Source organism: Hyaena hyaena, unplaced genomic scaffold, assembly GCF_003009895.1.
Source record: "Hyaena hyaena isolate Hyena2069 unplaced genomic scaffold, ASM300989v1 scaffold_44, whole genome shotgun sequence".
Taxonomy (NCBI): domain Eukaryota; kingdom Metazoa; phylum Chordata; class Mammalia; order Carnivora; family Hyaenidae; genus Hyaena; species Hyaena hyaena.
The window spans coordinates 4184164-4209221 of record NW_024080676.1 but is presented as its reverse complement, the minus strand read 5'-3'; the positions used below and the strand labels follow the sequence as shown (position 1 = coordinate 4209221).

At 44.2% G+C, this 25058-nt stretch overlaps 1 protein-coding gene across 1 annotated transcript in view; it reads left to right on the top strand.

Annotated features, from left to right (window-relative positions):
* The window catches only part of PIK3AP1 (phosphoinositide-3-kinase adaptor protein 1), a 123891-nt gene that overhangs the window by 71288 nt on the left and 27545 nt on the right, over nucleotides 1–25058 (top strand). Inside the window, exons 8-11 of the mRNA XM_039230220.1 lie at nucleotides 380–569; nucleotides 17864–17959; nucleotides 20842–21045; nucleotides 23346–23411. Of these exons, the coding sequence (XP_039086151.1) occupies nucleotides 380–569; nucleotides 17864–17959; nucleotides 20842–21045; nucleotides 23346–23411 (556 nt within the window). The remainder of the gene's footprint in view (nucleotides 1–379; nucleotides 570–17863; nucleotides 17960–20841; nucleotides 21046–23345; nucleotides 23412–25058) is intronic.

Genomic DNA, 25058 nt, shown 5'->3' with positions numbered 1-25058 from the left:
TTACAACTTTCTTAAGCAGTTATGGAAGGGATGACATGAGGCAATGTATAGGCAAACATGGGGCATTGTACCTGACCTGTAATAGGCCCTCATGAGAAAGTCTTTAATTTGTATCCTCTGGTCATTGGATGCTTAATGATGGTCTCTTGTGTGTAGGACTCTGTGCTTTGTGTTGGGAGGAGATAGAAAGATTAAAACAAACAGAAGGAGACTTGGAGACTGGCCTCCGAGAGCTTTCGGGCTGGTGGGAAATACAGACAGACACACACAGCTGAACCCTGACCCATGTGAACCTTGACTTTGCCTGTCACGAGCCCCTGAAGGCCTAACACTACCCAGAAGGACAGGCTTGGCCTGTGACTCCCGCCTTCCCTTTCAGGAAACCGTGGACATGCTGAAGAGTCACATTAAAGAGGAACTGATGCAAGGAGAGGAGGCCGACGCCGTGTATGAGTCCATGGCCCACCTTTCCACAGACCTGCTCATGAAGTGCTCCCTCAACCCCGGCTGTGACGAGGAGCTGTACGAGTCCATGGCTGCCTTTGTCCCAGCTGCCACCGAAGACCTCTGTAAGTAGCATGGCCCGGTTCTGCTTCCATCTTTCTGCTGACACACGGCTTTCTTCACTCTGGCATGTGGTGCTAGGGGAGGGGGGAAGTCCCTAGCCTACCCCCACCCTGGCCCCAGAGAAATGAAGATCCTGTTTTACACAAGTTAGATCTTGTCATCATGTGCTGCGACAAGCACAGTCCTTCTCCAAACTTCCTCTGCTGCTACTGCTGAGTGCCTGAAAAGTGTAGGCAAGTGCCTGGAGGTCAGAGTTGGTGGAGGCATTGTCTTGTGACCTGAGAGGCTAAATTAGTGGCTCTCAACCCTGTCAGCCCCAACGGGCCCTTTTTATAGCAAATGTTTCATAATGCTCCCCTTCAGTACCCTGACATGCCATTCATATACAATATAGTCTACCTACATATGAAGATTAAAAGAAATTTTTGTTAGTTAATTAGTTTATTTATTTAGAGCACATGCGTGCATGAGCAAGAGGGGCCAAGAGAGAGGGAAAGAGAGAGAGGGAGAATCCCAAGCAGGCTCTTCATGGTTGGTGCAGAGCCCCACCTGGGACTCGATTCCACAAACCATGAAATCATGACCTGAGCTGAAACCAACCGTCAGATGCTTACCCGACTGAGCCACCCAAGTGCCCCATTACATATTATGTAATTTAGAAATCAAATTTAGGAATCAAACATATGCCCTAAATGAAATATAAAAGAGAAGTAAGAGGAAAGGAATCGCTCAGTATGCCTGCACATGAGGACATAATGAAATAGTCAGAATCACTGCCAATGTCATGGCCTCAAATGCTGACCGACTGATACATGTCTGTTGTACTGGAGACTCAGATACCGCCAACAATGGGTTCTTCTAAGTGGTAAATGATTTTTCACACCCTCCTTTCCATTTTCATAGTAATTGAATTCCTGGAAAATTCAGTGCCTATCAAAACCGTGCAGAAATACAAATTGTATTTATTTTTTACTTTTTTTTAACATTTTATTTTTTGAGAGAGAGAGAGACAGAGAATGAGAAGGGGAGGGGCAGAGAGAGAATCCACACAGAATCCAAAGCAGGCTCCAGGCTCTGAGCTGTCAGCACAGAGCCCAATGTGGGTGCTCAAACCCATGAATGCAAGATCATGAGCTGAGCTGAAATCAGATGCTCAACCAACTGAGTCACCCAGGCGCCCCTAAAAGTTGTATTTATATATGAAACAGTTTCATTTCCAGGCTCAGAAAATTATAAGCTGATTTTTTTGGTAACCCAACTTTAATGGATTAATATAAAATAAACTTATTTCTAAAATATCATATCTTTAGGACTGGATTTTTCTTGTAAGTTGATTAACATATCTTGCCCATTTTTTGGTTACCTTAATTGTTTTTTTTCCAATAGCAATGTTCTTATAAAAACCTGAAACAAAATAGACATGTATAACTGAGTTATCAAAAGTCCATATGACTCGACTCCAAGCCAACCAACATAGCATTCCTAATAGTTTGGTAGGAATATTTGTCTATATTTTTCTTTGTACCTGCTGATATTAAATTGAGAAATATACACACATAAATATACATAGATATGTACAAAGGCACACATATGTGTAAATACATGTCATAAGCAAGGTTGTTGTTTTTTTTTAATATTTTTATTTATTTCTAGGAGAGAGAGGGAGAGAGAGACAGCGTGAGCAGGGGAGGGTCAGAGAGAGAGAGGGAGACACAGACTCTGAGATAGGCTCCAGGCTCTGAGCTGGCAGTCAGCACAGAGCCCAACACGGGGCTCGAACCCACGAACCGCGAGATCATGACCTAAGCGAAAGTCGGACGCTTAACCGACTAAGCCACCCAGGCGCCCCTAGCAAGGTTTTTTTTAAACCTATATGTATGTCTAGTGAAATATTTAGAAGTCATGAGGGGCACAAAACACCCCATTGTGCATGACAGCCCTGTACTCTGCAGGGTGTCAGCGTCTTTCTCCCTTCTGCTAAATGCCAGTGCAGTAGACACCCCCTCACCTGATATTTCACTTCCTGCATTTTCCCATGATCAGCTGTGGCCCAAAAGCAGATGATCCTCCTCCTGACATAGCCTCAAAAGGTCAATGGTAGCCTAATGGTAATGGCACAGTGCGGATGTCATTTATCTTATCGTATAAGCATTTTATCATCACATGTCATCACAAGAAGGGTGAGTTCAGTAAAATATTTTGAAAGAGAAACCACATTCACCTAACTTTTATTATACTATAGTGTTATAGTTCTCTTTTATTATTAGTGATAGTTGTTAATCTCTTACTATGCCTAACTGATAAATTGAATTTTATTATAGGTACGTGTATATAGGGAAAACTATACTGTGTGTGTGTGTGTGTGTGTGTGTGTGTGTAGGGTTTTATCTGTGGTTTCAGGTATCTGCTCTTTGGAAGGTATCCCTGGGGATAAGGGACACTGCTATAGTGTCCCTGATCATGGTGACAACCTCAAACCCCCTCTTAGTTTTCCAAACCTCCCCTAGAGGGCAGTGCCGCTGCCCTTGAGAACCACTGGTCAAAATAATGTTGGACTTTAAACCAGTACTGAAACAGGATGACCTGCAAGAGGCCCTCAAAGAGCTTTCTTAATATTTTGCTACCATTTGCTATCAAATTCTAAGCACTCTGAAACACTGCCTAAAACGTAGCCTTCCTTCCCTCTGGTCTATTTAATAGATTCAAGAAGGGCAAGGAGCACCTGGGTGGCTCAGTTGGACTGACTCTTGATTTTGACTCAGGTCATGATCTCACGGTTTGTAGGATCAAGTCCTGTGTTGGGGTTTGCAGAGCCTGCTTCCATTTCTCTCTCTCCCTCTCTCTCTCTCTCTGTCCCTCCCCTGCTCCTGTGCACACGCACATGTTTTTTTTTTTTTTTTATCTCTCTCAAAATAAAGAAGTAAGCTTAAAAATAAAAGAAAGAAAGGCAAGACAAATTCCCATCAGTGTATCAGCTTTATTGATGGAGGGCTTTCTGGAATGGGCTAGATCGAGTATTGCCAACCTTCAGCCTAAGAAGAAGACAGAGAAGCTCTGGGCACACGAGGAGGTAGCCCTGAGTTTCCCACCCATGAACAGAAAAGCAGGTGCCAAGAAGGTGCCGTAGAGTAGGGAATGTGGGCGGGTCAGTGGCCAGTGGCAGACCCTGACACCAGCAGGGCCCTTGACAACCCCCCCCACCTCCCAGTACCTGGAAGCTGTGGGCCAGGCACTATTAGGTGCTTGCCAGCTAGTTAGACTGGCTGCCCCTTGTGGAGAACGGGGAGAGTGAGGGAAAGCTCTGTAGAAGCTCCCTTCCTACACCCAACTGGGAGGACTGGAAGTGCTCGTAGCAGCTCTTGTCGAATGAGCCATGACCAGCGGTGGAGGGGATTGAGGAGAGAAGGCATCACCCCCACATCCACATCCTCTATCTCTGAATCCTTAAAAGCTGCATAAGGATGTTTTGATTAACCTACACTTTACAAATGATAAAACTGAGGTTCAGAGAGGTTAAGCAACTTTCCCAAAGTCTCACAGCTGATATGTGATAGAATTCACATTTGAGCTCAAGTCTCTCTGTCTGTAGGATCATAGTCTTTATTTCCTGTCCAAAATTTCCATCTAGTGCCATAAGTTTTAGTCCTAGTTTCTTCTAAAGAGGCCATCTAGCAGCGACAGCCATATCCCTCATATCAGCTCACCAAAGAGCCTCTGGTACCCTCTGTACATGGACATCCCCCTGCCTCTCCACAGCCCAACAAGCATTTCTGGAACATCTGCTCTGTTAGCTACTTGCCTTCTTCTCTGTGTTGGGGAGACAAGAGGGTCCAGTACACAGTCCTTTCCGCTATGGAGCAGAGACCCATTCACAGAAGGACATTTGGTGGAAAACGGTACCCACTTGGGAAGCCAGAGACCACATATCATCGTGTCTGCCTTGTGTCCTTCTGGGGCAGTTGAACAGTTAAAGAATCCCTCACTTCACTAACAGTTTAGTGTCGGCAGAGACAGAGACACCTCTTATACCCCTGGATGCTCCAACACAAGAAATCTCACACCCGTGGGAGGCTGCAGGGATGCTCAAGGCAGCCCCGGCAGGAACAGTGAACCCCGCCAGCACTTCCCAAGGCAGCAGAGTGCTCTGGGGATGTCTGCTTTGTGGCCTTTGGCAGCTTGTAAAGTTACCTGGGTCAGTGGGATTCTGGTTGCCCTGGAGCTAGGAGGCCACCAATACCATAGGCAGGCTGTAGAATTCCACTGCCTCATGGAAAAGAAACCCACTGTATTTTTCATTTGCCAGATCATATAAACTCCGAATTTTCTGATTCCAGACATGATTTGGTTTGTGTTTCTGTCTTTGTGGTTTATCTTGAGAAACACCACTTATCTGCTCACCCAGAAGGAGCAGCGCTGTGTACTGGGGAGGAACCATTCATTTATTACCAGTGACTCGCTAAGAGAGAAAACCGTCTAGTTCATAAACAAGCAGGGCAACGGATAAATCTAAAATGTGTATTGTCAGTAGCACCCAGCACAGTAAGAAGTGCAGCATCCGACAACCCTGTCAAGTAAATAGACTGCTTTTATCTCATCTGTTATTTGTCCGATCGTCCTTGGGCTTGATGGATAGAACTATCTCCATTTCACAGGGGAGGGAACTGAGTCTCTGAGATTAGTAGTTTATTTAAATCCCATGGAGGGAGAACTGAGTTAGGATTCTGGTAGCACATTCCTGGGGACAAGTCTGTCTGCCCCCCAACTGGGATAGAGGATTCTCCTGACCCAGCCCTTCTTCTAGGATCTGCATTTGCCAGCCCCAGAATGGACACTGAGACAGAACAGATACTGAGCTCTTTCTAAATGTCTATGTAACCAAGTTTATCAGTGCTCTACCTTTGTTACCATTCAATCCTAGAGGCTGAAAGTGAATGTATTAAGGAATGTTGGTTATGTTCACTCTTTCATAGGACATAGATTACAGAGTGAAGGCTTTCTTTGGAAGTCACCAACTGTGTTGGGACAGATCTGCCTCTTTCTGACTTGAGTTTTGGAAAAGGGATAGTAATGAGGTCCCCTTTTCCAAAAGGAATCCAAACAACCACTAAGTAGGAAGTTTGTGAGGGAAACTCATAGTATTGAATGAAGTGGGGCAAGGGAGTGATGTTGGCTTATGACTCGGAGATTTTATTATTCCACTCCAGACTCTCCTTCTCTTGAACTTGCGTGGGTGTACATGCACGTTCACTCTCTCACTCTCATTCTCTCTCACACACACACTCACTCACTCATTCATACCCCTCACACTCATGGTCTTTAGTTTAGCTATGCTGCCACCAGGTGGTAACTGCATGTCTTTGTTATCAGACCTTCAACTTTGCTCCCAATGCTCTTGAAAAATTTTGGTTCAAGACAAAATTAAACCATCAGTTCCCTAACTTTACTGTATAAGAAATAAACATTTCTATTAAGGGTAAGCTTATGCACACACCAAATAGAAATGAAGGCACATTTCTCTTGGGTGTTTTTTTGTATCACCCGATCTTTTTCTCAGTTCTTTTGCCCCCATCCTTGCCTTCAGAGGATGACACGGTGGTCCTAGTGCTGCCCTGATTAGGTAACACATTTCATTCAGAAAACCTCTCTCAGGGACCGCTCACCTCCCTGAGGCTTTGGGTCCTAAAGCCTTGGGATCCATTCCTGAGGGGCCCTTGTATGTTTGTTTCCAACATGATCTGCTTATGGATTTACATCTACTTAAAAATCTCAGAGAGTTGGGCACCTGGCCGGCTCGGTCAGTGGTTAAGCATCCAACTTCGGCTCAGGTGATGATCTCATGGTTAGTGAGTTCAAGCCCCAGATCCTCTGTCTCCCTCTGTCTCTGTCCCCCCCTTTCTCTCTTTCCCTCTCTCTCTCTTTCTCTCTCTCAAAAATAAATAAACATTAAATTGTTTTTAATTTAAAAATTGGAAAAAAACACACGTTAAAAAGAAAAATCTCAGAGGCTTGCCTTCCATCAGGAGAAAAGAGCCAAAGGAGAAAGGCTAATATCTTGAGGCTGAAAACTGTATACTCATATGAGTCTGTAATCCCTTCTAGAAGGCTGTCCAGCTTCAGGTGACTCCTGTGTTGCACTTTTCTTTTGTACCCCTGCTCCCGCTGCCTGGTTCTGTGGCTCAAGTTTATGTGTGGTGCAGAGTGGACTTGGCCCTAGCTAATTTGCTGCCTTCCCTTAGCAGCCTCCTCGATAGCTGGCATATTTGTACCGGCTGCCTCCATCTGTGTTTTCTGCACCCGAGCCCACCCATCAGGGCCCATGTCTGTGATCTGGGTCCCCTCCAAGCCAGGTGCCTTGCAGCCCAGCTGTGTAAGCTCTGAGCCTGGCTGAAGGACCGTTTGTAAGCAAACCTGTTAAGTTACTGATTTGCTTCTGGAACACGCTGCCTTCCCTTCCCGCACCTTTTACTCTCAGGAGTCTTCCTTCCTGCCTTTGCTGAGACTGCCAGCCTCCTGTCCTCCATCTCGGAGATACTGGCTAGGAGAGCCAGGAAGTGCCTGGTGGGCAGTGGGGCTAGGGCAGGTCACAGGGCCTTACCAGCAAGCAGCTCATCCCGGGGAAGAGCTGGTGTTGAGCTGTCCCTGGCTGAAACTGACCCAGCGAGGCAAAGGGAGGCTCAGGGCACTTCCTGACTTCTGTTGCTTTTTGTTCCTCCAGATGTATAGGAACTGTGTCGGGGACGTAGGCACTTCATGAAAGCATGCTGGATTGAGTGTTTTAAAAGCGAGTAAGACAAAATCCCCACCACCAGCAGTGGCCTTGCTGCCCTCAGGACCTGCACAGCCATGCTTTACACCCTCCTGGCGGCGCTGCAAGCACATCGCTCTGCACCCTGGTTGTGTATACACTTCTCTGCTTACCTGCTCCTGCCTCAGTCTAGGGAGCATGTGTCATCCACAGTGATGGGCACAATAGGTGTTCAACTCTTTCTACCAGAAAATAGAAAGTGGTTGACATTCCACTGCAAAGACTTTCCTGAGAGGTGGTAGCGAGACACAGGTTAGACATCCCCGAGCGCGGATGTCTCTGGCGATAGTGACTCTGCCGGCACTCCGGGCTGCCTTTCTTTTCCTGTCTCAACACGAGCTCATGCCGGTCCTGCTGCCTGGACTGCCCTTCTCTTTTCTCAGCGTGGAAGATGCCCGGATTCCTTCCCAAAGCCCAGACACCTTTGTGTCCGTATTCGTGTGTTTGTTCCTCATTAGTTTGTCCACTCACACACTCCTTCATTCAACAATATTTATCCAACCTCTTGTGTGATTCAGCCACTGCGTCAAGTGACGGAGGGCCAGTAAACAAGATCACATGATCGCTGCCTCCCAGGGCTCTCCTTCTAGCAAGAGAGCTGAATAGTAAATAAAAACATCACATAATTAAATATGTAACTACAGAACCGTGACAGAGCCATGGAGGAAAAGGACAGTGCCCCGAGAGGGCAGTACGATGTGGTGAAGGAGGGGAGGAGGGCGTGCGACTTAGCAAGTCGCGGTACCCACTGCACCCCTTTGTGGTACCCACTGCACCCCTCTGTGAGCTCCTCTCTAGCCTGATCCCTTCCCTGCAGAGGCTCTGTGTGCTTGTGAAGTGCTGCCCTGAGGCACTTGTCTGCATAAGAAATGCAGGAGATTTGTTGCTGCCTCACCCTTTCATCCTTAGTCCCTTCATTTTCTCCTTTTTTAATGTTTATTTATTTTGAGAGAGAAAGAATGAGTGGGGGAGGGATAAAGAGAGAGAAGAAGAGAGAGAATCCCAAGCAGGCTCCATGCTGCCAGTGCCCAGCCATTGCAGGGCTGGAACTCACAAACTGTGAGATCATGACCTGAGTAGAAATCAAGAGTCGGATGCTCAATTGACTGAGCCCCTTCATTTTCATTGCTCACCTCTCTTTAGCCTCTGTAATTTCAGATTGCCATTTTCCTTTTCTCTGTCTCTCTCTCAGTCTCTGTGTCTGTTTCTCTGTGTGTGTGTCTCTCTGTCCTTCCCATCACTTCTCCATTAGGGTATGGGGAGGTTGGATCACCCTACTGACATGGCCAGTGAAAGCACTTTATTCCACCTGATGCAAATGGAACAAATCTGGCTTCTGGTCCTCACCAGAAGCTTTACCATGCTGCTCCTTGCTCTGAAGCTCTGTTTTGGCTATAAAAATACTTGCTGGGGAAAAAAAATTCTTTTGGCCTGCTTTCAGGGTTTTAGAGCCTTTCCAGAAGAATAGCCTCTTAGTATCTGATATTTTACTGTATTAGATTCTCAGATTAGGTTTTATATTAAATTAACAACACATAATCTGGGTGGAGTTTCCACTGCAGCCAAGCGATCTAGATTTATATCCCCTAAGGAGTATCATATGGGCTTCTTTGAAAATTCATTATTGCTCTTGAGTCATTCCTTAATTAATTGCCTGCCTAGGCTTTCTCTCATCTGTTCAAGCTCCTTTCTTCCCAGGAATGGGTTCTTTCTGATTGATTCCTAAATGAAGTATGGTGTGACTCCGCGCTGGCTCTTCCCTGAGGACTGTGGCCCCTGAATCTCCTTGTTACATGTTTTTTTTTTCGTCTCTGCTGAAATGAAAGCACTTTGCACTTTCTTCTTAGACCTGCAGGTTTCAGAGCTTTTTAGTTTATTTTTAACTGACACGTGGTGAAGGTTAAGTGCTTAGAATCTAATGTACAAACCCTGAACATCTAGGAATACAGATTTGTTGTTAGGCTTTTCTTTACAAAATGTCCTTTGTCTGGAAGCAGACTGCCTTCACGTCCAGAATTCTCTATGTAATTCAGCCACTCATGTGGTGCTCACTGTAAACCTGAGTTGTACATACACATGGAATTGAGAAATTTAGAGTTTGAGGTCTTGTTACTCGTGAACTCCAAACAATTGGACACTTTGTTTTTTATCTTTAGAAAGGTAGTAACTGTTACTACTAAGACTTACTACCTAACACAGGGCAAATAGTGTTTGAAAAATCATTTCATATGCCAGTGTCAGTTGGTTGGTACTGAGTGCCTGAGGGATTGAGTGTGTGTTGAGGATTCTGAGGCCACGAAGAATGCTATGATTGAAGAGTGATGTTTGCTGTAAGTACAGAATAGGAACACAGAGGCCAATGTATGTATTTGCTGTTGTTGGTCTAATTCAAAGGTATATATGTTCAGTTACATAGAAAAAGAGTCATTTTACTTAAAATGTAAATGGGAAGAAAGTCATTGTTAGGTAACTTCATTGAAGGTAGTGTGCAATGCCTGCATCAGGCCAGGGCTGCTGGGTCCAGTGTGGACACGATGGACTTGCTGGATATGCCCTATGCCCTGGGCCTCACTGCCCTTGCCAGCCCAGTATGGGGAGGAAATTTGTGGCAGGCCACTGTGCTGATACTTGGTTCCATCTGTGGGAGGCAGAATAGAGCCCCTGACTCTGTGAATGGGCTAGACGATCTAGCAAAGGAAAATGGAAGTTATGGATGGAATTAAGGTTGCTAATTAGCAGGCTTTAAGATAAAGAGAATCTCCTGGATTGCTGAGGTGGATCTAGTGTAATCATAAGGGTCCTTAAAAGTAGAAGAAAGAGGGGTGCCTGGGAGGCTCACTTGGTTAAGCATCTGACTTCAGCCCAGGTTATGATCTCATGGTTCGCAGGTTTGAGCCCCATGTTGGGCTCTGCTCAGAGCCTGGAGCCTGCTTTGGATTCTGTGTCTCCCTGTCTCTCTGCCCCTTACCCGCTCACACCCTGTGTGTGTGTGTCTCTCAAAAATAAATAAACATTAAAAAAAATAAAAATGTAGAAGAAAGAATCAGAAAACAGACCAGAGATGGCTCCATGAGAAGAACTCAGTTCAGCTACGTTCACTGCCTGACTTTGCTGGCTGGCCTCAACTATGGAGGAAGAGAGCTTAGTGCCAAGGAATGCATGTAGCAAGGAATGCATGTAGCATCTAGAAGCTGGAAAGGGCAAGGACACAGATCCTCCCCGTAGAACTCCTGGAAAAGAAGGCGGTCCTCTCAAAACTTTTAGCCCAATGAGACCCACTTAAGATTTTCAAACTACAGAACTATAAGGTAATAAGTTTATGTTGTTTTTAGCCACTAAGTTTGGGGTAATTTTTTTACAGCACAATAGAAAACGAATACACTATCTAGGTTGTTTCAATATAATAATAGTATCCGTTAATATTAGTGCCAGGCACTGTTGCTAAACATTTTATAAGCATTGTCTCCATTGGCCCTTACAGTTTTCTTATTTATCTCCACTTTACAGATGGAGATATATAAGCTTAGCGATATCAAGTATCTTTCCCAAGGACATAGAGCCAGTAAGGGTCAGAGCCAGGGGTTGAACCCAGTTCTCCAGGATGCCAAAGTCCATGCAGGTAACCGCCACCTCTGAGCATGATGTCGCCCTGCACTGGTCACTCAGCGGCTGCTGTCCTCGCCTCTGTTGCTTGCCTGGCTTCAGTTGCATCCTTTCTCTGACTTATGGTTGTCCCCTGAATGCAAATGATTCACTTGGCTCTGGCCCTGGTCAGGGTCTTTACTGCTGACCCCCAGGTCAGCACACAGCTTTCTCCTGTGTCTGCAGACCACCCTTCCTCTCTTCTCTGCACCCTGCATCCATCATGCTCTTCCAGCCATGCCTCACATCCTCTGGGTTTATGCTCTGTCTTTAAGATCAGCCTCTACCTATGATCTTGGCAGCATAGGATGGGGCCGGAAGGGACTGAAGAGCTGCTAGAATTTCCCCTTGGTTCGTTGCTGAGCCCATGAATAAAGAACGTGATGGACCTCAGGAGAGCACAGGGCAAATGGGCATGGGACCCCCAAGTCAGGTGTGGGCTACATCGTAGAGCCTTAGCCAAGGAGGAGGGAAGTCTGTAGATCTATTCATCTGGGACTTGATGTTCAGGAGCCATGATCTGGAAAATGCCTGGCAAGCCTTGTTCGTGTGTCCGGTTTCCACAGACAATTCTACTGTAAAGTGTTGGCATTTGGTATCTAAAGACTTCTCCCTTGCTTTAAATATATTCAAATATAAAAATGTTGAATGGGTATAATTCTTTCTTAGGAAGTGGAATACATGGGACATTTGAGAATATGTGGCGAAATTAAGATATTAGAATTAACCCATAAACATTTATTACTCTGAAGGAGATTTGACTTCAAACAGTTACTGATAAGAATAAGTTTAGGGGAGCCTGGCTGGCTCAGTCAGTTAAGTGTCTGACTCTTGGTCTCTTGGTTTCTGCTCAGGTCACAATCTCGTGATTTGTAAGTTCAAGCTCCATGTTGGGCTCTGTGCTGACAGCGTGGAGTCTACTTGGGATTCTCTTCCTCTGTCCCTCTTTCTCTCTTCCCCTTTCTCTCTCTCTCTCAAAATAAATAAATTAAAACTTTTTAAAAAAAGGAATAAGTTTAAATTGAGTCCTTTTTAAAAAACTGGTCTCTGCTTAGGACCTGGATTATCCTGGATTTAGAACTTAATAATAAAGACCATAGTAATAATAGTCCTAGTAATGGTAATACTAATAGTAGTAGCAATTAGCATTATTTAGCATTTTCTCTGAGCTAGGTACTGTGCTAAGCACTTGGCTAGCTTCTCATTTAATACTCATGGAAAACCTATGAGATACATACTACTATTATCACCGTGTTACAGACAGGATAAGAGAGGCTGAGAGGATTCAAACAACTTGACCCAAGATAATCGTGGGCGAAGTTAATATAACAGCTATTATTTCCCCTTCTGCTAGAGAATTTGACCTTCGGTTGACTTCCCAGCTTTGTTACCCTGGTAACCTGATGAGAGTCAAATGTCAACTATGTTTCTAGGCAACATATGCCTATGATAAAAATGACCCCTAATTGGTTGGTAAATTGCATCTAGAACTGGGAGGAGCTATATGGACTGTAAGTACCCGAAAGGGGCAGCGCACTCTGGGCTTTCCTGAGCTCAGTGGCTCTGATGTGCTCGTGGGGACCCTAGAAGGATGCCTGAGGGATTGCCACGAGACATGCCACTCCTGTGGGCCATGAGGCTTTTCACTCCTGGGGGGCCCTCCACCTGCCAGACCTGGGTCTCATCTCCTTGCACATGAGCTGCTGGGCTGGCACAAAGACCACTCCTGAGGGGGGATGCCACCTGGCAGTGTCCTTCTGGGCTGTGTCCTACATTCTCCTGAACAGCCCATCCATCCTGCATAGATGACCATGGTCATCTTGTGAGCCTGAACGATCAAGTGGATCTAAGAAGTCAGCTTGGTGTCAGACCAGTGGATGTCACAGTCTTCCAGCCAGGAGTGGAAGAATCAAAATTGGGACCTATGTGTTTTGATCCTAGGGTGGCTCAAGGAGGAGAAATAACTCTACTAAGAAATCACAGGACTGATATTTAGCAGATACGGTCAAGGCATGATTACAAAGTAAAAAGATCTGTTTGTCACTGGTGGCTCATTTAGCCCCACGTTGGTCATAATACCCAATGTGCATGGCTCACACGTGTCACTGGAAGGTGATTTGGTAGCTAGGGGGACAGGGAAGGGTCAGCCCAAGTCATTCCTGGGGGTTGTGCTTCTGTAGTTTCCCCATTGCATTTCCTCCTCTACTTTTCAAATCTTCTCCCTTCCTCCTCCTCCATCTCCTTTTTATTTTAACTTCTTATTTTGAACTACCTTGAGGAAACTTGCAAAAATGCTAGTGCTCCTATATACCTTTCATCCAGATTTCCCCAATATCAGCATCTTGTATAACTGAAGCATAGTTAGTAAAGCCAGATTAGTGTTGGTGCTATACTACCAAGTGACCTCTAGGCCATGTTCAGATTTTCCCCTGTAGGTATGATACTAGATGCTGATGGGTTCTTAGATGCTGAGCCTATATAGGATCCCACAGCACATGTAGTTATTTCTCCTTAGTCTCCTCCAAATTCTTTTGAAGATTTTATTTTTAAGTAATCTCTGCACCCAACATGGGACCTGAACTCACAACCCCAACATCAAAAGTTGCATGCTCCATTGACTGAACCAGCAAGGTGCCCCATAGTTTCTTCCAATTTGTAAAAATCCCTCAGTCATTCCTTGACTTAAGCGCTGATCAGTTATTTTGTAGATTGCCCCTCAGTTTGGTTTGTCACATATTTTCCGTGATTGGACTGAGGTGGTAACTTTTTGGCAAGAATACCATAGAAACGGTGTTGTGTCCTCCTCCGTGCATTGTATCAAGGGATCCTAATATTGATATGTTTTATTCCTAGTGCTCATTCTTTTTTTCTTTTTAATTCTTTAACCCACAAAACCCCAGCATATTAAGGTGGGGTCATGGTTACCTGGGGCGGATGCCTGCATTCTTACCATGTTAGCACGCGAGGTCCAGCCAGAGCCGCTCGTGCCGCTGCCTGTTTCTTCCACATTTTATTTTCCTAATATTCTTTGTAGCTTTAATTGCGCATCTGTCTCTTGGACATGGAAATCAGTTCTCTCAAATTGACCTTTGTTAGCGAAAATAGCTAGGCTGTTCTATGACTGGTTTATCATTGTCAACAGAGGTGATTGACTGAAACTTGCACCCTGGCATTGCCTGCCTGGGAGGTTTGGTTATTGGTGATTGAAATCCTCCTGGCGCTGCTCAGCCCAGGTTCTCAGAGATGCTGGAGCCTGAGAGGGACATGATTTCCTGGAGGGTGCAGCACCTGGCTTATGGAATTCCTCCCTCCCCTCATCTCTAGGGGTATCTGATTCAACAAGCCTTTACTTTGGGGTGTATTCCTCTGTGCTTTATTGGAATGTAAATGAGGAGTTTCAAAAGTTGGCTGGGTCAGGGTCAGGTGGCTGGGGGAGGTGGTGCAGCAGGTGGGTCCAGTCTGTGGTGTGGATGGTTAGAGGGAGAGTAATACAGGGTCTTCATCAGGTAGAGGAGGGGCCTGCTCACAGCAGGGCCTGTAGAAAACACCTTTCTTTCCAATTTCCTACTCCATGGGGAAAGTGTTCTAACCACAGCTAAGTGATGGCCATCTGGATGGCTCAGTTGGTTAAGACCCTGACTCTTGATTTCAGCTCAGGTCATGATCTTATAGTTCATGGGTTTGAGCCTCACATTGGGCTCCGCACTGTGCAGAGCCTGCTTGGGATTCTCTCTCCCTCTCTCTGTGCCCTTCCTCTGCTCATGCACTCTCTCTCTCAAAATAGATGAGTGAATTTAACAGGAAATCTCAAATAAGTGGAATTTTTCTGGTCCTGAATTTAAAAAAATGAATTACATGTGAATTCTTCTCAGAAATTTAATTTTTATTTTTTTAGTAAATTTTTTAAATGTTTATTTATTTTTGAGAGAGAGATGGAGTGCAAGCATGGGAGGGACAGAGAGAGAGGGGGAGACACAGAATCTGAAAACAGGCTTCAGGCTGTGAGCTATCAGCAAAGAGCCTCACACGGGGCTCGAACTCAAAATTGAGAGATCACAACCTGAACTGAAATCGGGCACATAACTGACTGAGCCACCCAGGTGCCCCAGAAATTTAATTTTTAAAATTAAAACACCTCTACGTATGTTTCAGGATCAGTTCAGTCTGCATAATGTCTGCAGTTTATAGAATTCAGCGATGACGAGAGAGGTTCATTTGGAACCGCAGGGGTTTGGCTTAGAGTATCAAGGTACATCATGGCCAGTGTAATGTCTCCACTGTGGAAGGAGACAATAAATCAAAAAGGCAGAAAAAAGGACTTTTTCTTCTTCTTTTTTGGATAATATTTAAGGTAACACAAACATGATCCAAGCCCCATATTTCTTTATATTATTTTTTTCAATAGCCTAAAAAACTAAACTCTAAAAGGATGAACAGTGGAAAATCGTTCTCCACTCCTTGTCCCTCACCTTTTTTGCTCAAAGAAAACAGTGACCTTAGTTTCTTACATCTATGCCCAGAGCTGCTTTTTGCATATACAAGCAAATACAAAAATAGAACCTTCTTCTCCCCTTTTTGGGGGCAATCGGTACTCTATTGATTTTTTTAAATGTATTTCTTAAAGATTCTGATCCATCAATATACATCTGTGTATTTCTTTTTTCTTTCTTTTTTTATTGTCTCAGATTTCTAAAGAATTACATATTATAGCCCCGTGTGAATCCCTTCTAGAATCCAGTTGTCCTCCCTCCTTCTCTAGAAGTAACGAATTCATTACCATGAATTCAACATTTATACTTCCCAGCATGTGATGTTGTCTTATAGGCTTTAAAATGTATACAAACAATATGCCACTGAAAATACTGAAAAGTCTGCAACTTTTTCATTCAATGTGATTTTTTTTTTATGGTCACAAAATTTCTATTTTGACTGTCAAAGGATTATTGAAGTTTGAAACAAGGTCCAGTAAGAGCTATGCTATGTAATAATGTAATACCTGGTCCCTGGAAAGTTTAAAATCAGTTATTTTTTGTGTTTAAAAAAATCAGGTAATCTGGCAATTGACAGGTAAACCACAATTTATTTTTTTAATAACCTGAAGTTATTTTTGCTTTGAAAATCTAGTTGTATATATTTGATCATAATTACCTAGATCTTTAAAAAAAGTATTAGTAAGGTTTTTCTCCTTCATGAAACCCACACAAGCCACTGTGGGATAATCGGGAAGATAAGGAAAAGTATAAAATAGAAAATAAAATGTTCATAATCTATACTATTTTAGAAATAGCCACTACATGCATTTTCATGTATTTCTTTCCAGTCTTTTTTTCTATGTATATACAAATATTTTGTTTCAAAACAAGGATAATGTCATATGAAGTTTATTATCTTTAGCATTGCTTCATGACCATGACTTTTTTTCAATGAATGTTCTTAGATGTGATATAAATAGTTGCATAGAAGTCTTCATACAAATTCACGAGATTGTATTTATTTGATCCCCAGAGATCAAAGCAGTAAGGAAATGGCATATGTGTGTGTATTGATTAAATTCAAACCATTTTTTTCTCAAAATATACTATTCAACTTTACGTATCTTGCCTAAGCAAGTAAGTACTCAATAATTGTATGATAGGAATTACTAAATGAAATCTTTTGATATATCAAAGCTCTATTTTTAATACAATGCTGAAATTTTGCTCCCAAAAGCATACTTCAGAGTCATAAAGTAATATGTTGGTTACTTGGGTTAGACTGGAAGCTACTGTGGTAACTGAATGATTTTCACACGTAGTTTTAGTCTTCATGGGTTTATGTTTAATAGTGAAAACTAAAGGTCAATGTGCTTCTCCTCATAAATAATCAATTCCACAGGTGACCTAGAACTAGGGTTCTTGTTAAGTTGTTGAATTGGTCCTATTATGTTGTTGAGATGGCACTATATCGATAAAAGTGGCTCTAATATGTTCTTTGTAACTGTTACATACTGTTCTATTGTTTGAGTAAACCACAGTTTTATCTATTCTTTGTTGTTTTTACTTCTAGTTGTTTTTTAGCTGTTATAAACAATGCTATGGTTATACATTTAAAAATTAAGCCCGGGGTGCCTGGGTGGCTCAGTTGAATAAGTGTCCAACTTCAGCTCAGGTCATGATCTCATGGTTTGTGAGTTCAAGCCCCACAAAGGGCTCTGTGCTGACAGCTCAGAGCCTAGAACCTGCTTCGGATTCTAGGTCTCCCTCTCTCTCTGCCCCTCTATCGCTTGACCTCTGTCTCTCTCTCTCAAACATAAATAAACATTTTTAAAAAGTTAAAAATTAAACACATTGTTTCAAATGCAAATGAGCATAATATCTATACTTTTTTGAGCCCTGTGGTCCAGGAAAGGGCCTGAGGGTGGTGAGTGTTGCCTTCCATCATACCTCACACTTACAGGGGGGGCCTTATTTTTTTTTTATGTTTACTTATTTTTGAGAGAAAGAGTGCATGAGTGAGCATGTGTGCCAGTAGGGGAGGGGCAAAGACAGAGGGAAAGAGAGATTCCAAACAGGCTCTGCACTGCCTGCTGAGCTGAAATCAAGAGCCAGACACTTAACCCGCTTAATGGACTGAGCCACCCAGGTATCTCCCAGGGGGTCCTTATTAAGTAGATAGATAGTTGGATGAGTGGATGGATGCCTGGATCCCTGGAAGGATGGATGCATGGATGGGAAGATGGATAAATTAATGAATTCTTGAATCTCCTGGTTCAAGATCTCTTGATTCCTCAAAACTTGTCCATCCATCTGTAAAATCTCCTTGCCTGTGTGGAAGAATAACACATAAACTCTTAGTCTCCTTTTCTTCTAGATGTTGAAATGCTTCAGGCCAGTACATCTAATTCAATCCCTGGAGATGGCTTCCCTCGGACTACCAAGGACTCTATGATCCGCAAATTTTTAGAAGGTAATTTGTAGCTGTGAGCAGGGAAGCAAAAAGAGGGAAAGAGAAACAAATGTAAGACGCTGCCTTGTTCCGTATGATGTTGCTTCATTAAAGGAATGGGTTGCCATATGCTTGGTGTATGGCATGACTGAAGGCACTCCGTTGCCGTGAGTTCTGCCATCGGCCTCTTACAGGTAGGCCAGAAGTTCTCACCACTGGAGCCATTCATCTGGGTAAACAAGCTGCCTTCGACAAGACCTGTTTTTAAATGTGTATGTTTAATTTTATTTGATCAAAATTTATTGAGTACCAACTATGAGCAAAGTGCTACTCTGGATGTTGGGTTGGGGGACAAGGAGGAAAATAAGATGTGATCAGTGCCCTCAAGATATGACTTTCTGGTGAAGGAGGATAACATAGGGGAATGTACACAAGTAATTTTTTTTAATGTTTATTTTTGAGAGAGAGAGAAAGAATATAAGCAGGGGTGGGTGAGAGGCAGAGAGAGAGGGAGAGGCAGAACTCAAAGCAGGCTCCAGGCTCTGCCCTGTCAGCACAGAGCCTGATGTGGGGCTCAAACTCACAAACCGTGAGATCATGACTTGAGCCAAAGTGGGATACTTAACCAACTGAGCCACCCAGGTGCCCCACACAAACATTGCCCCACATTGTTAAGTTGAGCCTGTGTTGCATCATGGTTAAGAACATAAACTCTGAGGGGCGCCTGTGTGGCTTAGTTGGTTGAGTGTCCGACTTTCGCTTGGGTCATGATCTCACGGTTCGTGGGTTCGAGCCCCGCGTCGGGCTCTGTGCTGACTGCCAGCTCAGAGCCTGGAGCCTGTTTCAGTCTGTGACTCCCTCTCTCTCTGACCCTCCTCTGCTCACGCTGTTTCTCTCTCTCTCCTAGAAATAATAAATAAAAATTAAAAAAAAAAAAACGTAAACTCTGATCTGTATTTAGTTCCTCCTTCACTTAGCAGGAAAACCTTGGACAAGTTCTCAACTCCTCTGGTCTCAGTTTCCTCAGGTGAATGTTGTGAGAATTGAGTGAGTTTTTGTGCAGTGGGCCTCAGAGCAGCGCTAGGCACAGAGCAAGTGATAAAGGTTTATGATTATTGTTGTTGTTGTCGTCATTATTATTATCATTGAAGGTCAGGGATGGAGGGTATTAAATTATGTGGTTAATTCCTCATGTTGTTCAATCGTTTATAATTAATGGGTGGGGAGGGTCTGTTGATGAAGCAGGCATAGAAAGCAGAATGCTAAGAGGATGGGATGCAGGATGGGAGAAGTAGTTTGACAGTGAAGAAGAAAGAAGAGTTCTGTGTAGTGGTAGATAAACCATAGCCTGTCTAGCTGCCTGTTTTTGTAAATAAAGTTTTATCGGAACACTTTGCACCCATTCATTTAATATTGTCAATGGTGGCTTTTGCACTATAAAAGCAGGATTGAGTACTTGTGTGCATAGTCACAGGTGGCAGGCCCTGTGGGAATCACTGTCACTGGTAGGGTAGCCAGCAGCTGTTGCAGGCCCCCTCATTTTGTTAACACTATACACGCCTCTCCAGAATTTCGTCATGCTCTTGTGTTTAAAGATGAATAGATGGGAGCATCTCCACTGACTGGAAAGTTTCTCAAGGGCAGAGCCTTGGAAGTCAGAGCCCCTGGGTGAGTTGGAACTCCCTGGTCGGTCTGGATCCAAGATACAGGGAAGTCAAAGGGTAGTCTCCCTGCAGCTCAGAAAAGATGCAACTAAAAATTTTCCAATAAATCACTGGACTGGAAATTCTACAGGAAGAAGATCTAAGCTTTAGTCATTCCTGTATCTCAAGCAAGATTTTAATAAAGATTTGTTGACTGAATGGTGCTAGGGAAAAGAAGGAAGTGAGAGAACACCTACTATGTATAATCACTAAGCTGGATACTTTTCCTTACGGTACTCCTGTGAGTAGGTCTCAGAAGGAAATCGTATTCAGGTTGTATAACATGGCTGAGGTCACCATGGCTCATGTAGATGAGGGGCAGATGGCACGCAAAGCTCTGTTAAGATTCTTGAAGCCAAGAGGACGCTGTACTCGGTTCCCAGCAAAGAACATTGCACCCCATCACCAGGAAGGGGGCAGTGAAAATCTTGTGGCTCTGGGTTTCCAGAGACAGAGGGGGAGAGGCAAGCTTCTGTCCTCTATCTTTCTGATCGACGGAGATCAGAGTGGGGGCAAAGGTTGTAAAAAAGCAGTAGAGCATGGAGGTTAAGAGCAAAAGTTCTGGAGCCAGCTTTCCTGGATGCCAGTCTGGTTCTATGTAGCTTTGGGCAATTTATTTAAATCCCCAAGGGCCCAGTTTCTTCATCTGCAAAATGAGAATAATGATTGTAGTTATTGCAGAGTCATTACATAATCAAAGGAGATAACATGGGTAATATACTTGGAACATCCTTTGGCACAGAGGAAGTCTACAGGAAGGATTTGCTGTAGTCACTTTGATGCTGAGGATGAGAATGCTGGGAGTGTTGGTGGTGAGGACTCCTGGCCACCCTCCCACTGCTTCCCAGGCACCAGGGAGTGGTTCCAAGTGTCCTTTGGCTTTGAGGGATATGTCCCTTTTTCCCTAGTTCTAATGGAATGAATAACTGTATCCTAGCAATACAATTAAGCTGATAGAGCCTAGTGCTCACTTCCTTTTGCTGCCATGATGGGTGGCAAATGAAGGTGACATCAGTGTTTTTCAGTTGCTTCACCTGCAGTGACTGCTGAGTGGATCATACAGGAGATGATGTAGAGGAAGATCTTTGCCAAAGGGCGGTACTATACAAATAAGTTATGGTCTCTCTCTTTGCTCTTATGACCGTCAGTCATCCAGCTCATTTGGCCACTGCTTTCAGGCACCTTTCTCTGTGTTTCTAGGTAACAGCATGGGAATGGGCAGTCCGGAGAGGGACCTGCACTGCACTGGTCAGGAAGAAGATGTTTATCACACAGTGGATGATGATGAGGCCTTTTCCATGGACCTGGCCAACAGGCCCCCTGTCCCAGTGCCCAGGCCAGAGGCCACTGCCAGTGCTCCCGGCACGCACTACCTGCCTGACAATGAACCATACATTTCTAAAGGCAAGTGTGGCAGGGAATGGTGCTCAGCAGGGTCTTCAGGGCTTCTTGGCAGAAGTTCTGGTTCCTCTTAACTTCTAAACCATTGCTCAGAGACTGCCTGCTTTTGAATGGTCTCTAACCAGCCTCAGGAGATGGGGTTAGAGCTTGGGAGATTTTGGAGCTGTACCATGGGCAAAGATCAGATTCAGTTCTGGCGTTCCTGAAGCATTCATATGCAGTACGAAGACAGAGGTAAATAAGATTTCCCTCTCCTCCAAATGGCCAGAACCCTGGTAAACTTCTATCTCCTGCAAGTATTATTATTTAATAGCTAACATTTATTGAAATCTACCAAGAGTACTCTATCTGGAATGTATCATTTAATCTTTACAATCCTCTGTTAGGTAAGGGCTATTATAATCCCCATTATACAGATGAGGAAAAGGAGACTTCTAGAGGTTACTCTGTTACCACATAGCAGAGCCAGGATTTGGACTCAAGGAATCTGACTCCACAACCCTGGCTTTCTGCTACTGGGCTAAGCTCTCTACCTACCTACACTAATACAAATTGGTGAGAGTTGGGTTTGACTTCATAGTGATCCCTGGGACATCAGTTAGATGCTGATGCATTGTCAGTTTCACCCTCTTTTGGGACTCCATTGTATCGATATGATTACAAATACTGTAAGATCCAAGAATTGTGAGATCTGTGTGCCTGACATCCACTCCATTTTTAATAGTATAAGAAAGTTGTAGAAGGTGTGGCAAAAGGAGATCACAAATCGGGGAAGGTAGCCCTCAACCGGAGCCCCAGGTATAGGATGCTCAGTTAAGTATGAACTTCAGACAGAAAGCAAACAATTTCTTAGTGTAAGTATATCCCCAAATTGCAATCTTTTTTTTTTTTTTTTTTCGGTTTTGATTTGTTAAACCTGGCAACCCTAAACTGGGTAGAAATGCAGTTGAGGGGCGTCATGTATAGCCAGGTGCTCTATGTGCTTTGCCATTCCCTTGGGTAACATGTCCTTCAGCGTGTGTAACAAACATGTTTGGTGCCCTGCCCACGTCCCTCTAGCTCTTTCCATTTCTGTGCCCACTGGCTGGACCCTGCCTGTCAGTACTTGTGTCTTTTAGTCTCACCACTTTCTCTGGCAGCTGGAGTCTCCTCTCTCCGTTTGCAAGTCACATTGGAAGAGTTGGGGCATTAGCACCCCAAGCCCTCATCCAGTGACTGATGGGTTAGTGGCTGAGTGAGTATGCCAGCCTACTTGCCCTTCTGCTGGGAGAACTCTGAGGTGCATGTCCTACAATGCTTTCCAGAGCTCCCAAGCTTGCCCACCCTGGTACCTTACTGGACGCCCACTAGGTACTGCTTTATCCGCTTCCTTATCTCACCTCCTTTAGCCCCCACACTGACTCCTTGCACCTGGATCCTTGTCTCCAGGTCTGCTTCTAAAGGAGCCCAAATGAAAAGGCATGAAAATGTATATTGATAATTCCTAATTGGTGGGAGAGGAGGAGTGTTAGTGGCATGGCTCATTTTGGGGAGCTGGGACAGGGGCACGGATGATTCCTAAAGGTCGCTGAAGGACATGCTAGGAAACTGGGGAAGCAAAGGAAAGGGAGAGGCAGGAGATGACAAAAAGGACCGTGGTTTGGAGGCCAGATCCCCTGGGTTCATGTCCCAGCTCTTGCATTTTCCAGCTATACAGCCTAGGACATTAGGTCAGTCATTTCACTCTCTTTAACTTTAGTTTCCTCATCTGTAAAATGGGTACCATAATAATATGTATATCCACGGATGCCCTATTGGTGGGCATCTGTTGCTCATGAGTGACTTCATCTAAGTCCCTTTGGAGCTGTGTACACATGGTATCTGTTCCACTCCTCCGAGTTCTGTCTTGTAGCACTTGTTGGTATGCTAAGTGGCACTTCCTTTTACTCTCAAGCTTCAAGGTGTTTCATGGGATCTTCTTCAGATATTCTGGGATCCAGCTTACATCCTTGTTCACATTACCCTTTTCTTTAATGATCCCATAAGTGCCGATCATGTCCTCTGCCTAGATTTGTCTTTCTGCCTTTGAGGACTTGTCTCTTTGGGCTGTCTTCATTTCATAATCCCTCTAGCTTTAGCTCCTTATTTGCCTCCTCCTAGAGTTTTGATTTACAGAACTGCAGACAGTGGTCCAAGGTACAGTCCGTCACTTCTATTTTTGTACAAGATTTTGGTAATTTTCCTGGTAAATAAATAAAATATTGTAAAGCCCCTTAGAAAGAGATCTGATTTGACTTTTACCTAGAATATTCTTTATCCCATAGTTTTTGCAGAAAAAAGTCAAGAGCGGCCTGGGAATTTCTACGTTTCCTCAGAAAGCATCAGGAAAGGTAAGCCACACGTCCACAACTTCCTTTTGGTTTTTTGGTTTTGTTTTTGTTTTTAATTTTTTAAAAATGTTTTATTTATTTCTGAGAGGGAGAGAGAGAGCAGGGGAGGGTCAGAGAGAGAGGGAGACATAGAATCGGAAGCAGGCTCCAGGCTCCGAGCTGTCAGCACAGAGCCTGATATAAGGCTCGAACCCATGAACCGTGAGATCATGACCTGAGCTGAAGTCAGACGTTCAACCAACTGAGCCACTCAGGCGTCCCCACAGCTTCCTTTTGTATGACCTGAACTTCCGGGTAGTAGAAGTGTTCATGTTTCATTGATTTTCCACTGTAACAGCTCCTTAGCATTAAGACAGAGAGAGGTCTAGGGGATTCATTGGGTGGTGCTGTACCAATGAGAATGCGAGAGGAGAGGAGAGACACTGTGCCCTAGAAGAGTGTACAGATTGATCATACCGAGGACGTGAATACACTGGGAAGTGTCTGCAACAGCACACAAAAGTGCAGTGTAAACACTGAGCTTGGTGCCAACAGGATGAAAGTGGGTGGCCTGGCACCCAGGCTTTACCTAACCGACACAGCCCAAGCGTGGTATTTACTTACCCTATCCGTTCTAGCGAAACTAGACTTTCATTCAACTTTTATTTAAAAGACATTTTGCTTGCTCTTGGGTAACATTTTCCTTCCTTTTGAGGAAGTTTGAGGAGATAAGTACTCCTTTTTTCTTGATTAACTTCCTTGTGCTAAAGAGAGACATTCAGTATTATCCCACTGATGATTCTTTTGAAAAGGAGACATGTGGGGCACCCAGGTGGCTCAGTCAGTTAAGCCTCTGACTCTTGATGTCAGCTCAGGTCATGATCTCACAGTTTGTGGGTTTGAGCTCTGCATTAGGCTTCATCCCTGCTTGGAACCCTCTCGCCCTCACTCTCTCACTGCCTCTTCCCTGCTCTTTCTCTCTCTCTCTCAAAATAAATAAGTAAACTTTTTAAAAAATTAAAAAAAAGAAAAAGAAAAGGAGACATGACACCATCTAAATGTTTGAAGGCATCCCAAGGATTTAGGTAGTAGGAGAGAGGAATTGATTGGCTCATGCATTTTGTTTGCTCCCTACACCCCCTCTTCCAATACAATTAAAGACAGCCTTGAAGAAGGTAAACCTGGAAGAAAGGTTTTTGGGTGTGTATAGACAGGTGAGTAAATGGGCGTGAAGAAGGACAGAAAACCTTTGAAGTCATCTCTCTTTTTCCATCTTGCTTTCTCTCTAAGTCACGGTGTTCAATTGGGGTCCTGCCGGAGGAATTTAGAATCAGAGGTGCCCTACGTGAAATGAGCAGTAAAATGTCAAGTTGTCCTCACAAACCCCAACGGCCCTGTCACCTCTACAAGTAGTTTGTTCTCCGCAGTACTTAGTGGAGTCAGCCTCGAGAAAGAGAGGGGTTGCCTTCTTATTTCCTTAGACTCTTCAGAGCAGAGAACCATGAATTTGTAATGTGGAGGAGAAGCTGGTGCAGGAATAACCCAACGAGAGCTAGTTGGGATGCAGCCCTTGGTTTATACCTAGTGACATTGGAGCTAGATCCTGGTTCCACTGGCATTCCAGTCTTCTCGGGTGTGTCATGCCCTGGTCCACAGTCATTGCAGCCA